General features: G+C 44.4%; 1 protein-coding gene across 2 annotated transcripts in view; it reads left to right on the top strand.

Moving 5' to 3' along the window:
* The window catches only part of LOC147120110 (thioredoxin domain-containing protein 6-like), a 221,116-nt gene that overhangs the window by 162,399 nt on the left and 43,343 nt on the right, over positions 1–15,374 (top strand). For both annotated transcript variants that reach the window (XM_085985657.1, XM_085985658.1), the window contains exons 17-18: positions 9,805–9,861; positions 14,234–14,293. In XM_085985657.1, the coding sequence (XP_085841783.1) occupies positions 9,805–9,861; positions 14,234–14,293 (117 nt within the window). The remainder of the gene's footprint in view (positions 1–9,804; positions 9,862–14,233; positions 14,294–15,374) is intronic.

Raw genomic sequence — 15,374 nt, 5'->3', positions numbered from 1 at the left:
ATGACAGTTCACCAATTCTCTATCCATGCTAATATATTACCCCCAATCCAGTGAGCCCTAATCTTGTGTAATAACCTTTTATGTGGCACTTTATTGAATGCCTTTTGGAAGTCCAAATATACTACATCCACTGGTTCCCCTTTATCTACCTTGCTGGTTACATCCCCATATAAATTTGTCAAACACAATTTACCTTTCATAAAACAATGTTGATTTTGCCTAATCAAAGTATGATTTTCTAAGTACCCTGTTACCACTTCCTTAATAATGGTTTTCAGCATTTTCCCGACAACTGATGTCTGGCTAACTGGCCTGTAGTTTCCTGTTTTCTCTCTCCCTCCTTTCTTTAATAGCAGGGTTACATTTGCTAGCTTCCATTCCTGAATCTAGGGAATTTTGACGATCACAACCAATGCATCCACTAGCTTTGCAGGGATAACAGTTGTACATATTCCTCCCATAGGTAGGACTAGGATGCCAGTTCTGTTAAAGGAGTATGAGCAGCTAGGGGTCAAATTAAAAAACAGAACCTCAAGGGTAATAATCTCTGGATTATTACCTGAGCCACGAGCGAATTTGGCTAGGACAAATAAAATAAGAGAGTTAAATGCGTGGCTCAAAGACTGGTGTGGGAGAAATGGGTTTTGCTTTCTAGGACACTGGCACCAGTACTGGGGCAGGAGGGAGCTGTTCCGTTGGGACGGGCTTCACTTGGCCAGTGCTGGGACTAGCGTCCTGGCGGATCATATAACTAGGGCTGTAGAGAGGGCTTTAAATTAACTAGTGGGGGGGAGGTTCCTAGAGAGCAAATAATAAAAATGACAACAGAGAAGGTCATAGACTTAGGTAGCAGTGGGGGAAATTAAAAACCAGAGCGTGTCAGGAAGGGGCAGAAGGTATGGAGTAAAAGGTAAAGTAATAAAAAGGGCAAAAGCAGGAACTAAGTGTCACAAAACACATTTGAAAGTTCTCTATCTGAATGCATGTAGCATTCGTAACAAAATAGATGAGTTAATGGCACAAATAGCGACATATGGGTATGATCTTGTGGCCATTACAGAAACATGGCTGCAGGGTGACAATGCCTGGGAATTAAACATACCAGGTTATTTAACGATCAGGAAGGACAGGCAGGAAGGAAGGGGAGGTGGGGTGGCTATGTTAATAAAGGAAGGAATCACTGTAATACAGAGAAATGATATTGGGTCAAAAGAACAGGATAATGAAACAGTTTGGGTGGAGATAAGGAATAATAAGTGGAAAAAAACACTAGTGGGCATAGTCTATAGGCCTCCGAACAGTGGCAAATCGGTTGGACGGAGTATCAATCAGGAAATAGTTGAGGCTTGTAATAAGGGAACATCTATAATTATGGGGGATTTTAATTATCATTTTAATTGGACAAATCAAATTGTGCAGGCCTGCCTTGAGGATGAGTTCATTGAGTGTATTAGGGATGGGTTTCTTGAGCAGTATGTAACTGAACCGACCAGGGGGCAAGCAACCTTAGATCTGGTCCTGTGTAACGAGACAGGATTAATTAAAAATGTCCTAGTAAAGGATCCCCTTGGAATGAGTGACCATAACATGGTTGAATTCCATATTCAATTAGAGGGTGAGGAGGTTGGATCTCAAACAAGCGTGCTAAGCTTGAATAAAGGAGACTATGAAGGTATGAGAGCGGAATTGAGTAAAGTGGATTGGGAAAATAGATTAAAGGGTAAGACGATACATGATCAGTGGTGTACATTTAAGGAGTTATTTTACAACTTCCAAAAAAAATCTATTCCACTGAGAAGAAAAGGGTGTAAAAGAAAAGACAGCCATCCGTGGCTAAGTAAAGAAATTAAGGATAGTATTCAACTAAAAACAAGGGCATATAAGGTAGCCAAATCTAGTGGGAGGATAGAGGATTGGGAAAACTTTAAAAGACAGCAAAAAATAACAAAAAGATTGATTAAGAAAGGGAAGATAGATTATGAAAGTAAATTAGCAAAAAATATAAAAACAGATAATAAGAGTTTTTATAGTTACATAAAAAGAAAAAGGGTGGCTAAAGTAAATGTTGGTCCCTTAGAGGATGGGACCGGGAAATTAATGGTGGGAAATATGGAGATGGCAAAAACACTGAATGAATATTTTGTATCAGTCTTTACAGTGGAGGACACTAAGAATATCCCAACACTGGACAAGCAGGGGGCTATAGTTGGGGGGGGGGGGGGGAGATAAACACGATCAAAATCACTAAGGAAGTGGTACTCGCTAAAATAATGGGACTCAAGGCGGATAAATCACCTGGACCTGATGGCTTACATCCTAGGGTCTTCAGGGAAGTGGCGGTAGGGATTGTGGATGCATTGGTAATAATCTTCCAAAACTCCCTGGACTCAGCAAAGGTCCCGGCAGACTGGAAAACTGCTAATGTAACACCCTTATTTAAAAAAGGGCAGTAGACAGAAGGCTGGAAACTATAGATCGGTTAGCCTAACATCTGTGGTAGGTAAAATTTTGGAGTCCATTATTAAGGAGACAGTAACAGGACATTTGGATAATCATAATTTAATAGGACAAAGTCAGCATGGTTTTATGAAGGGGAAGTCATGTTTGACAAATTTGCTGGAGTTCTTTGAGGCAGTAACATATAGGGTGGATAAAGGTGAACCAGTGGACGTAGTGTATTTAGACTTCCAAAAGGCATTTGACAAGGAGCCACACAAAAGATTATTGCTAAGATAAAAAATCACGGGATTGGGGTTAATATTCTGGCATGGACAGAGGATTGGCTATCTAACAGAAGGCAGAGAGTTGGGATAAATGGTTCATTCTCAGACTGGCAATCAGTAACTAGTGGTGTTCCGCAGGGGTCAGTGCTGGGTCCCCAACTCTTTACAATCTATATTAATGATTTGGAGGAGGGGACCGAGTGTAACATATCAAAGTTTGCAGATGATACTAAGATGGGAGGGAAAGTAGTGAGTGAGGAGGACATAAAAAACCTGCAAGGGGACATAGACAGGCTAAGTAAGTGGGCAGAGATTTGGCAGATGGAATACAATACTGGAAAGTGTGAGGTTATGCACTTTGGCAGGAAAAATCGTAGAGCAAGTTAATATCTTAATGGCAAGAAACTGTAAAGTACTGAAGTACAAAGGGATCGGGGGGTCCTGGTGCACGAAACTCAAAAGGTTAGTATGCAGGTGCAGCAAGTGATTAAGAAGGCCAATGGAATGTTGGCTTTCATTGCTAGGGGGATAGAATATAAAAATAGGGAGGTATTGCTTCAGTTGTACAAGGTATTGGTGAGACCGCACCTGGAATACTGCATACAGTTTTGGTGTCCATACTTAAGAAAAGACATACTTGCTCTCGAGTCAGTACAAAGAAGGTTCACTCGGTTAATCCCGGGGATGAGGGGATGGACATATGAGGAGAGGTTGAGTAGATTGGGACTCTACTCATTGGAGTTCAGAAGAATGAGAGGCGATCTTATTGAAACATATAAGATTGTGAAGGGGTTGGATCGGGTGGATGCGGGGAGGATGTTCCTGATGATGGGTGAAACTCGAACTAGGGGGCATAGTCTTAGAATAAGGGGTTGCTCTTTCAAAACTGAGATGAGGAGGAACTACTTCACTCAGAGGGTGGTAGGTCCATGGAATATGCTGCCCCAAAAAGCTGTTGAAGCTACATCATTACATAAATTTAAAACAGAAATAGACAGTTTCCTAGAAGAAAAGGGAATTAAGGGTTACGGGGAGCGGGCAGGAATTTGGACATGAGTCTAGGTTCGGATTGGGCATGGCCCTGTGGGTAGCGGAGCGGGCCCAGGGGCCGTGTAGCCTGATCCTGCTCCTGTTTCGTGTGTCTAATTCTGTTAGATTCAGGAGATAGTCCTGTGATAGTGGATTGGCGGTTAGGATCAGATCAGCCATGATCTTATTGAATGGCGGAGCAGGCTCGAGGGGCCGATTGGCCTACTCCTGCTCCTATTTCTTATGTTCTTATGTTCTTCCAATATCCTTCTTTCCCCTATTGAAGGCAGGATTCATGCTGGGGTACATTTCTGTTAAGTCTGTGTGTTCTAGTTATTGTTAATAAGAATCACTGCACACAGACCACAAGAGTAAATTCAACAGGTCTTTACTAGTCGGAGGTCAGGCTGAACTGCCCAATAAATCATTACACAGCACTTATATACCGGTGTGGTCACCACCGGTATTACAGTATACAGCAGCCAAGATAAAGTAGTGCATCTCTTAAAATAGTTCTCTTAAAGGTGGAACGGTTACATACACCACAATCCTCCCTTTTTAGCTTAACAGTATATATTCCCCACTAAACATAACATAATAACATATATACACAACTTCATGTAAAAACAGTTCACAGATTCAGTCTCTGAGGAGGCCTCCTGATCCGAGACGGATAACGCCTTTCAGTGGTCTCTGGTTCTCGTTGCTGGGGTGACTCATCTAGTTGATCCCCTATGGATAGGACATCATCATCAGGTATATTCACTTCTGAGGTAGATGCTTCAGGTTCACTAACTTCCTCCACGGTTGTCTCTGTCGTAACCATGGGCTCGACCCTTGTTCTCGATCCCACCAGTTGGTCAGCATGACGCCGTATTACATTTTCACCAACATCTACCGTGTACATCAGGGGTCCTTGTCTGGCCCGAATTGTTCCAGATTGCCATTTCTCATTTTTATAGTCCCTGGCTAACACCGGTTGTCCTATTTCAAAACTCCGAGTGGGCTTGTTATTGATATGCTGGAACTGTTTGTTTTCGAGTTCCCTCCGCACATTTGGTTTTAACAAGTCCAACCTGGACCGCAACCTCCTGTTATAGAACATCATGGCAGGACTTTGGTTTGTTGTTGCATGGGTGGCGTTTCGATATGCCAGTAGGAAATTGTCCACCTTGTGTTGCAGTGGAATCTGATCTTCGCTCATGGCCTTTATTGCCTTTTTGAACGTCTGTACAAACCTCTCGGCCAGCCCATTCGTAGCTGGATGATATGGGGCAGAGGTATAATGTTTCACCCCATTCTTCTTCAGGAATTTCTGGAATTCCTCTGACACGAACTGTGGTCCGTTGTCTGAACATATTTGCTCTGGCAATCCATTTCTTGCAAATATCGTTCTTAGCACCGTGATCGTCTTCTCCGAGGTAGTGGTAGTCATTTTAATTACTTCTGGCCATTTAGAATGTGCGTCCACTGCAATTAAAAACATGGAATCCATGAATGGACCAGCAAAGTCAATATGTACACGTTGCCATGGGGTTGAAGGCCATTCCCATGGATGCAGCGGTGCAATTGGAGGTGCATTTTGGACTTTTTGGCACCCTGAGCAGCTTTTCGTCAGATCCTCTATCTGTTGGTCGATACCCGGCCACCACACATAAGCCCTAGCAAGGCTTTTCATCTTGACTCCCCCCAGGTGACCTTCATGTAGTTCTTTTAGAACTCTCTCTCTTAACTTAGGAGGGATAATCACCCTTGTTCCATACATCAATGTTCCCTGACAGATGGACAGCTGTTCTCGTCTTGCTGAGAATGCCGGTAACAGTGGATCACCATGGGCTGGCCATCCCTTTACTGTCAATTCATAGACCCGGGACAGTGTCGGGTCATTCCTAGTCTCCCTTTCAATATTTGCATTGGTGACAGGTAAACATTCGATGATGGTCGAGTGAAATAACTCCACCGGGTCAACCGTCGGTGCCTCCTCCTCAGTAGGTCGTGGCAGGTGCGACAGCCCATCAGCATTACCATGCTGCTTTGTACCTTTGAATTCTATCTGATATTGATGTGCCCCTAGGAAAAGGGACCATCTCTGGAGCCTCTGTGCTGTCATCACTGAAACATCCTTCTTAGGGTTAAAAATGGATACCAACGGCTGGTGGTCTGTCAGCAGTGTAAACTTCTGGCCCTGCAGGTAATGATTAAACTTCTTTACTCCCCACACAAGGCTGAGAGCCTCCCTATCTATCTGAGCATAGTTGCGCTCAGCGGAGGTCAATGATCTGGATGCAAATGCGACTGGCCTTTCCAAGCCATTTGGCAACTTGTGTGAGAGTACTGCTCCAATACCATAAGGAGAAGCATCACAAGCTAAACGAATAGGTAGCGTTGGGTTGAAGTGAGCCAACACTTCCTTTGAGGTGATCAATGCCTTGCTTTTGCGAAAGGCCTTCTTACAGTCCTCGCTCCACTTCCATGGTACTTCTTTCTGCAAAAGAGCATTCAGCGGGTGCAGCACCGTGGATAGATTTGGCAGAAACTTATGGTAATAGTTAATCAACCCTAGGAACGACCTCAACTGGGATACATTTTCCGGAGCGGGAGCCTTCACAACAGCTTCGATCTTGTCAGGTGACTTGTGCAGCCCCTCCTGGTCAATGACATGACCACAGTACGAGATCCATTTCTGAAAGAACTCACATTTCTGGCGATTAACTCGAAGTCCATATTCCTTCAATCTGGTGAGCACCAGTTTCAAATTTGCAAGGTGTTCCTCATCGTCATCTCCTGTAATCAGGATATCGTCCAAGTAACATTGAGTGCTTGGAATTCCCTGTAATACCTGCTCCATGGCCCTCTGCCAAATTGCTGGAGCCGAAGCCACTCCAAAAACCAGTCTATTATATCGATACAAGCCTCTGTGCGTGTTGATTGTGAGATACTGGCGCGACTCTTCCTCAACTTCCATCTGTAAGTACGCTTGCGCCAGGTCTATCTTGGTGAAGTGTTTCCCGCCAGACAATGAAGCAAAGATATCCTCAATCCGCGAAAGTGGATATTGCACCGTGTGAAGCACCGGATTAACCGTGATCTTGAAGTCTCCACAGATGCGGACCTTCTCCGGTTCCCCTGGCTTGTTACTCGATGAACGCTTCATGACGGGAACAATGGGCGTGGCCCACTCACTCCAGTCCACCTTAGACAGTACTCCTGAACGTTCTAGCCCTTCCAGCTCAGCTTCCACAGCAGGTCGTATCGCATACGGTACCGGTCTGGCTTTGAAAAATTTTGGGTTTGCATGTTCTGCAATCTTGATTTTTGCCGTAATTCCTCTCAGTGTTCCCAGTCCCTGTTGGAACACCTCTTTAGCCTCATCCAATATTCTGGACAATCGTTCAGGTTTGACATCTTTTTTTCCGGAATCTACCGTTATTGCTTTTAGGGAGTGCCAGTCCATATTTATTTTCCTGATCCACTCCCGTCCCAGAAGTGGTGGACCTCCCTCAGGTAGTACATATATGTCCATTCCTTGGTGTTCTTTGCCCTTGTGTACCATCTTGACTTTTATCTTTCCGATGGGGTATACTCTTTGCCCCGTGTATGTCTGTAATACTATCTCCGTATCCCGTAGGGGAATATGTGTGAATAACCTTTTGTAATCTTGCTTATTCATGACCGTCAATGCCGATCCGGTGTCCAATTCCATCTTCACTTGGACTCCTGCTATCTGAAGTGTGACCCAGATAGTTTGTAGGTCAGCTTCCTTACTCACATTGTGAATTCTCAGATTACCCAGTTCCTTGCTGTTGGAGTCCGAATCCGAATTCTGTTCATCCGAACTCTTCTCAGCCACCTTATGTACCTTTCTGCACTTTTCCTGCGGTGACTTTTTGTTGCTGGTCTTCTTTCCTGACCGGCATACTTTAGCTATGTGACCAAGCTTGCCACATTTTCGACATTCCTGATTTTTAAACCAGCATTGGTTCTGATCGTGTGTTGTCTTTCCACAACGATAACATTTCGCTGTACCCAAAGCCATTTGATCTACGCTGAGTACTGCTGCCTTCAGCTGCATTTCCACAGTGCCTCTCGCTGCGGCTTCGTGCGATGCTGCAATAGTGACAGCCTTATCAAGTGTAAGATCATTCTCTTCAAGCAGCCGCTTTTGTGTTCCTTCTTTCGACAATCCACACACGAACTTGTCTCTCAGTGCCTCTGTCAGTCTTTCCCCAAACTGACAGTATTTCGCTAGCTTACGCAGTTCAATTAAATATTCCGCGTTGCTTTCCTCTTTCAGTTGCGTTCTCGCATAAAATTTAAATCGTTCCGCTAACATCAGCGGTGTGGGGTTCAAATGATTTCTCAGGACAGCAACAATATTAGCGAAAGCCTGATCCGCCGGTTTAGCTGGTGATAGAAGATGCTTCAATAGCCCGTATGTCTTCGCACCCATTGAGTTTAGTAAGGTTAGTGCTTTATCTTCATCTGATATTTTATTTGCCTTACAATAAATCTCTATGCGTTCTACATACGTGGCCCAATCTTCAACATCGGGATCGAAATCGTTGATGTTACCACGCTTAGGCATCCTCGCAATCTTCTTGAGAAACAAAAAGAAATTTTTCTTTTCTTTTTTTTTAAAAAATTGGCGGTTTCCCGCGCTTGTCTTCTTCCCCCGCCTACGAAAATGGCGGCTTCCCGCGTTTGCCTTTCTCCCCCACTGGCTGTAATGGCGATTGCCGTATTGCTGCGTTTGCCCTCCCCAGCGGTTTTCAAATCGTGCCTCCCAGCCCCTCTTGCAGTCCGGTCCTTTCCCCCGGCTGCGGCTGAGTTCTCCGCGGTTTTTTAAATTTTTTTTAATTTAATCCCGTGCCTCGCGGCCTCGGTAGCTGCCCGGCCTTTTTCCCCGGTCACGGTTGAGCTCTCTCTCGACGCTGTTGCATCTCCCAGCCCGCTTGCAGCCCGGTCTTTTACACCGGCTGCGTTTGCATTCACCGCGGCTCCCGTGCCTTACGCTGCCCCAGTCTCAGCGCCTCTGGCCCTGACTTCTGTCTGGCTCTTTTCCCCAGCCGTGGTCGAGTTCTCCGCCCTTATATCCTCCGTTTTTCCCTCCCCTACTTCACAGCCAACGTGGCCGACTTGCTGCTCGTCGCTGATCGGCTTACCCACCACCGTGATAGAAGGGATGATCACTGCCTGTTGCTGATGGAAGGCTTCGTGTCAGGATTCTTCCTTGCTCTTCAGACCCGAGTCTTTTCTCAGCAGGATGATGAGGGCGGATGCCTCTTCTCGACGCCCGTTAAACTGCCTTGGCTATATCTCTGCCGCAGGGTAAGATCGTCATCGTCGCCACTGTTAAGTCTGTGTGTTCTAGTTATTGTTAATAAGAATCACTGCACACAGACCACAAGAGTAAATTCAACAGGTCTTTACTAGTCGGAGGTCAGGCTGAACTGCCCAATAAATCATTACACAGCACTTATATACCGGTGTGGTCACCACCGGTATTACAGTATACAGCAGCCAAGATAAAGTAGTGCATCTCTTAAAATAGTTCTCTTAAAGGTGGAACGGTTACATACACCACAATTTCCATGGTGCCTTGGCAATCCTCTGATACCTCGTCCAAGTGATAATTCTCACCTGTGAGCCTGCAGAATGGGTATCAGATGCCAGGTGAGGATAGTATCCATCTTTGCTCTGGTGCTTCCCTGGTCAAGTAGCTTGCTGACACTCACAGTGTAGGCTTTCACATGATTAATAGCCAGTTGGATGAAGTACACAAAGGCAGTGGAATTGCAGCTGTGGAATTACACCCTAGCTGTATCTTCAGGAGAGATATTGGAAAGTAAGAAAAAGAATATTCATGAATGGCCTTATTAGAACATTAACTGAAGCAGTTCTGCAGACTGGGTGGAAGAATTAGTCGAGCCTATGACTTAGTTACTTAAGAGGGGGACGATGCAATCAGGTATGTTTTTGACTGTCTTTCCCCCGCACAAGTCGTAAAAAATAAATTGATATTATTGCTGTCATTTATCTGCTCTACTTTTAGGTATTGAACCAGACTTGGAGAAAGTGGTGAGCCCAGAAGACAAGGAAGATTCTGAAGGTATGTGTGAATGACAGCAATGTGTAGATTAACTAATGGGACTCAATAATTCAGATGGGAAGACTTAACCAATGGGACTTTTGACACAACAAATTTGAATGTTTCTCCACTAACCCACAATCCCAAATGAATTGTTTTATTTTTTATGTTAGCATGCTGCAATAAAGAAATATATATATTATAATGTAAAAAATACTGATAATTGGTCTGACAATGTCCTGTGATCCTGTGACATTACCTTGTGGGCCAATGGTGAGGAGGCATGAGTTGCTGGGGCTGATTTTTGTTGGTCAACTCTTGGGGATCACCTATTTCCATTGTGCAAAATTCAGGAAGAATGGGGCAGAGACCATGATGCTAAGTCTCCACCCCCTTAACTCTGAGGTTTCCATCACTTTCCCAGAGGGTCAGACTTGGTTCTGCAAAGGGCGCAAGCCAAGCTTTTCCTTGGAAATGAAGTTGGGGGAGGCAGTCACACCCTCCTGCTTCATTTTCTAGTGGCTTAATCAGGGGCTCATCTATTTCCGAATGCAAATGATGTCTTTATATATTAATTAATATCATGGTCAGGACTATAAATAAGTATGACTCCAGCTGTAATTGCTCTACTTTGTCCATCATAGAAATCTCATTAACATGGATTAAAGTTAGAAATTATATGGGTATATGGGCCCAACACCTATATATATTCCTCCCAGCTTTCTCCCCTCCTCTCCTCAAGGTGGGCTATGCTGCCTGGACCCCCTCAGATTAGAGGGTGTGAGGAGGCCATGTGGCAAATAAGGAATGCTGTGCACCTTCCTCTTGCAGCCTCAACGGTTTTCCAACCGTAGCTATTAGACTCCAAAGTTAATGGTGAGCCCCATGCTTCAGGCTCAGTTTTCTGCCCCCATATCCTGGCAAAAGGCCATGCCACGGGCTTGTGTTAGGGCTGCAAATGAACCATGATTGAAGCCTCTCTACTGTGTACTTATAGCTCATCCTTTTTACACTTCGCCCCATTGCACATGGTAAATTTAGCAGCCCAACGGGTTACAGCCCTTGTGCAAAAGTCAGGAAAAATAGCGGCAGATGCCATGACACGAAGTCTTCTCACCCTTTACTCTAGAAAGTTAGAGGGTGGTTTCAATATTTATCATGATATTCATAATCTGGATTCTTTGCTGTATTTTTGGCTCTAACTGATGCTAGGAGCTTGCGCAATGGCCTTCCCTCACCAAATCACCAATTTGGCAGGTCTTGGTGGCGGTGGTGGAAACTGATCAAGCTGTAGCTATGTTGCCAATGTAGGTATAAGAGTGCTCACTACACTGGACTGATGTGCACCACAGTTCTGCACTGAAGGCAGATGTGGCCGCTACGCAAAACCGCCCTCTAATTTTCCACAGTTCAATCATTTGCAATAGCCACTGCCAAGTGCCTTGAACTGCGTAGGTGTTGTGGAAAAGCACAGCTGGATGCTGCATTTGTTACTGACCATAGCAGAGGAGGACACTGCTTCTCTTCTGAGTAGCGCATTCTGCGTAGTGCATTCTAGGAAGGATGACAAAGCTGTGGCTGGCTTCACCCACATCCTTCTGTGGGGGTTGTTTAATTTTTGGATGAATTTTGCACTCATCGGGGTATAGGGATGTTATTGCTGGAGAATACAGGCGCCTGATATTACACTCCAGGCTCAGGTATAGCAGTGATCTGTAGAGTAAAGCTCTCACCTTTGTCCAAGAAATATTCCCTATGCCCAGCCTAGGAAGCGCAACCATTGTACCAATTTGACATTTTTCCACTCCTTGCACTTGCCATCCTTATGGGCTCTCTGAGGCAGATTACCAATTTTGTGCCATTTAGAGACAAATGAGGGAAGTTTTGTGTTGTGGGCTCTCACCCATCTGGAACTGGGTTTTGAGACTGACTGCAGACAGACCCTTACAGCCAGAGAATTTCATCCAATCAATCTGGTGGAGTTAATCCCAGGTCCAGAAGTGGAAGACTAGAGTCTAACCCATTGCACCAGCCAATCCCCCAACAAGTTGAAGGGAAGGGGATGCACAAGAGGCCAGAGTCAGAGGAACAGAATGTTTGGGGGGTTGTAAGGTTAAAGGAGATTACAGAGATAGGGAGGGAGGAGGCCATGGAGGGATTTAAAGACAAAGTTGAGAAGTTTTAAATTAAGGTGTTTAGAGACCGGGAGCCAACAAGTTGGTGAGGACAGGAATAATGGCCCAGAAATTCGGGTCGGGGGCTTCCCGCGGGTGCAAGCCCTCGACCTGCACTTACCTACCGTGCCGGCCGTTGAGCTGTGAGCCCCCGTGGAATTGCAATCCTGGGCCTCCTCCAACTGCCGGCACACAGTGCTTGCGTATTCCAGGGGCGCAGTTAGTTGAGCGTCCCCTGGGATCACGTGGGCCATAGAGAGCCAATGGTAGCAGGGAATGCTTCATTCATAAGTTTGACAAGAGACCTGTCAAACCTATAAATACTATAAGCCCCAAAACATCACTAAATCTTGAAATAAATTTTAAAAAAATCACATTTTTTAAATAAACTATAAATTACATGAAATAACTATTTTAAACAATAATTTAAATTTTTGAAAAATTAATTACATTTTCTAATGGGGCTAAAAATAAACTTACCTTTCTTTAAAGTATTTAAAAATAATAAACCTGTGGAAAAAATGTTTTAATTTTAATTAATTCACCACTTACCTTGTAAAAAACAGGCCTTGCGACTGCTTTTTACATGTCTAGTTTCTGGAGACTTACCTTCCCAGGAAAACCTGCAAAAAAAACGTAAGTTCAATGCGCACGCGCTGCCTCTCCTGCACATGCGTTCGACTTCTGAACCCCTTCTTTCAGGGGAACGGAAGTGCCGGTTTCCCGCGCATGCGCAGTGCATGCAGGTAACCGGCACTTCCATTGGGCTTACGGGTGAGTACCCCGTGCGTATTCACCCGTGGAGACCCGAATTTCTGGGCCATTGAGTGAACAGGACTTGGTGCAGGACATGAGAAACAGAAATTTTGATGTGCTGAAGTTTATTAAGAGTGGAGGATAGAAGACCTGAGAGCATTGAAGTAATTGAGTTTAGAGAGAATGAACGTAGTCAGCAGAAGAACGATGCAGTTAAATTTATTAGGTGAGTTGGATGATATGAAACAGCATGGCACAGAATCCTCTTTTTGGCCTTTATGTCACTACTTTTCAGAATGTCCATTCATGATTTTGCCAAAATGTTGTATAAAATAATTTGCAGAGTAGTCAGTTGCCATAAATCTGCACAATTATCAATAATACAGACAAAGTATCAAAATAATTAAGTTTGAAAGTCAGTCCAATTAGTCATACATGAGAGAATATTTGTACACAAGATCCTTCAATGGTAGTGATGTTTGTGAGGAATGTGATAAAGTGCAATATAAATACAAGTTTTTTTTTCTTTCTCTGACTGATTCTCTCTGTAATCAGTTACTAGGAAGCATGAGAGAGTAACCCAGCTCCAACTTATCCCTTTCATTCTGCAGCGAAGCAGTTACCCATGACCACATGAAGCTAGGAAACTCACCATGTAGGGAATCATGGTTGTACCTTGTGTTAGCTGTCCAATATGTTGCACCACTGTGCTATCCTGGCAGCTTTTTAAAAAAAAATCAAGCTACTTTTAATCAATTTTCTTCCTACCTCCCCTGAAGACAACTGTTCACTAGGGGATGATTCTATGGGCACTGGACACCATCTGATGCCTCTACCAACCTAATGATAGATGTAAGCTTTGACTGGCAGTCAAAGCCTATCCAACCACATACGAACATGACAGGCAGGAAAAGACCAGCTGGTCCATCAAGCCTGCCCCATGCTCATCATAGCTGGAGCAACATGACTAGACACTTCCTACCCTTCCTGCAGCCATGTCCCTCCTTCACACTGAGCGTCACAGCCAAGTTCTCTCCTCACCCAAAGTTCACATGCAGAGGTTGTTGGATGCCAGTCAGGAGCAGGAACATTGGCCTTGTTGTCCCCTCCCCAGAGACTCTGTGGACAATTGTAACATGCCTCAGCTGAGATCAGCTAACTCAGCAGAGACCAAGGATCAAATTAGGGACATTCCTGGTCTTTATGCTTCAGCTACTCACTGGATAAAGTCACTAAGATATCAGAATGTGGGTAGAGAGAGCCCTTCGGCAGCACTTTTATATCAATAGCAAAGGAATTTTGAGCCATTACTGCACAAGCTCTACATAAAAATGGGTGTGGAAAATTAACTGTTCAATGCCGTGTGTGATAAATAGTCAGATATTTGAAGTAATGTAAAATAGAATCTCACTTTATTTAATATTCTACTATATTTTATCTTTTTGTTTTCTGTTGCCTTATAGATACAGTGCTGGAGGCTGAAACTGTAGAGACAACAGAAAAGGCTGCAGCAGATAATGAGAGTAAGTGCAGCCATTTCTTTTCACTCTGTATAAAAATACAGCGCTTGAGTTTTAGTTAAGCCCCTTAATCCCAAGTCAAGCCCCAAGATTTTCTGGCAAGTTTAGTGCATATCTATCAGGTAAGTACAGGAACCTCACGCGTTCCATATATTTGAATGCTAAGTCTCTCGGCGAAATACCGTTATAACGATCCTCCTGGAGGAGCAGGGCACCTTGGACAGCTGCTTCCTGATTTCCACATTTAACGGCGCATGTGTGGCCGCCGGAAGTTGTTGCCTGATTTCCACGTAAATAATGGTGAGCGCTGTTAGCCTCACCGTTATTTCTACCACAAAATCCGGGCCATTAAAACAACCTCTCTCACACACGGCCATTTTTCTATGGAATTAAATTGGTAAAACAAGAACAACAACTTGTATTTATATAGTGCCTTTAACGTAGTAAAACGTCCCAAGTCACTTCACAGGTGCGTTATCAAACAAAATTTGACACTGAGCTACATTAGGGCAGGTGACCAAAAGCTTGGTCAAAGAGGTAGATTTTAAGAAGCATCTTAAAGGAGGAAAGAGAGGTAGAGAGGCGAAGAGGTTTAGGCAGGGAATTCCAGAGCTTAGGACCTAGGCAACAGAAGGCACAGCCACAAATGGGTGAATGATTAAAATCAGTGATGCTCAGGAGGAGATTACAGAGATAGGGAGGGGCGAAGCCATGGAGGGATGTGAAAACAAGGATGAGAATCTTAAAATCAAGATGTTGCTTAACTGGGAGCCAATGTAGGTCAGCGAGCACAGGGGTGATGGGTGAACGGGACTTGGTGCGAGTTAGGACACGGGCAGCTGAGTTTGGATGACCTCAAGGATACGGAAGGTGGAAGTTGGGAGGCCAGCCAGGAGTGCGTTGGAATAGTCAAGTCTAGAGATAACAAAGGCATGGATGAGGGTTTCAGCAGTAGGTGAGCTGAGGCAGAGGCGGAGTCAGGCGATGTTCCTGAGGTGGAAATAGGCGGTCTTAGTTATGGCACAGATATATGGTCAGAAGTGGAAACATAGCCTTTACATACCTTTCTTTTTCACCCACTGAG

Source organism: Somniosus microcephalus, chromosome 4, assembly GCF_052327205.1.
Source record: "Somniosus microcephalus isolate GS21.2 chromosome 4, FLI_Smic_1.0, whole genome shotgun sequence".
Classification (NCBI taxonomy): Eukaryota; Metazoa; Chordata; class Chondrichthyes; order Squaliformes; family Somniosidae; genus Somniosus; species Somniosus microcephalus.
The sequence above is the reverse complement of the archived record's forward strand: the minus strand, read 5'-3'. Positions and strand labels throughout refer to the sequence as shown.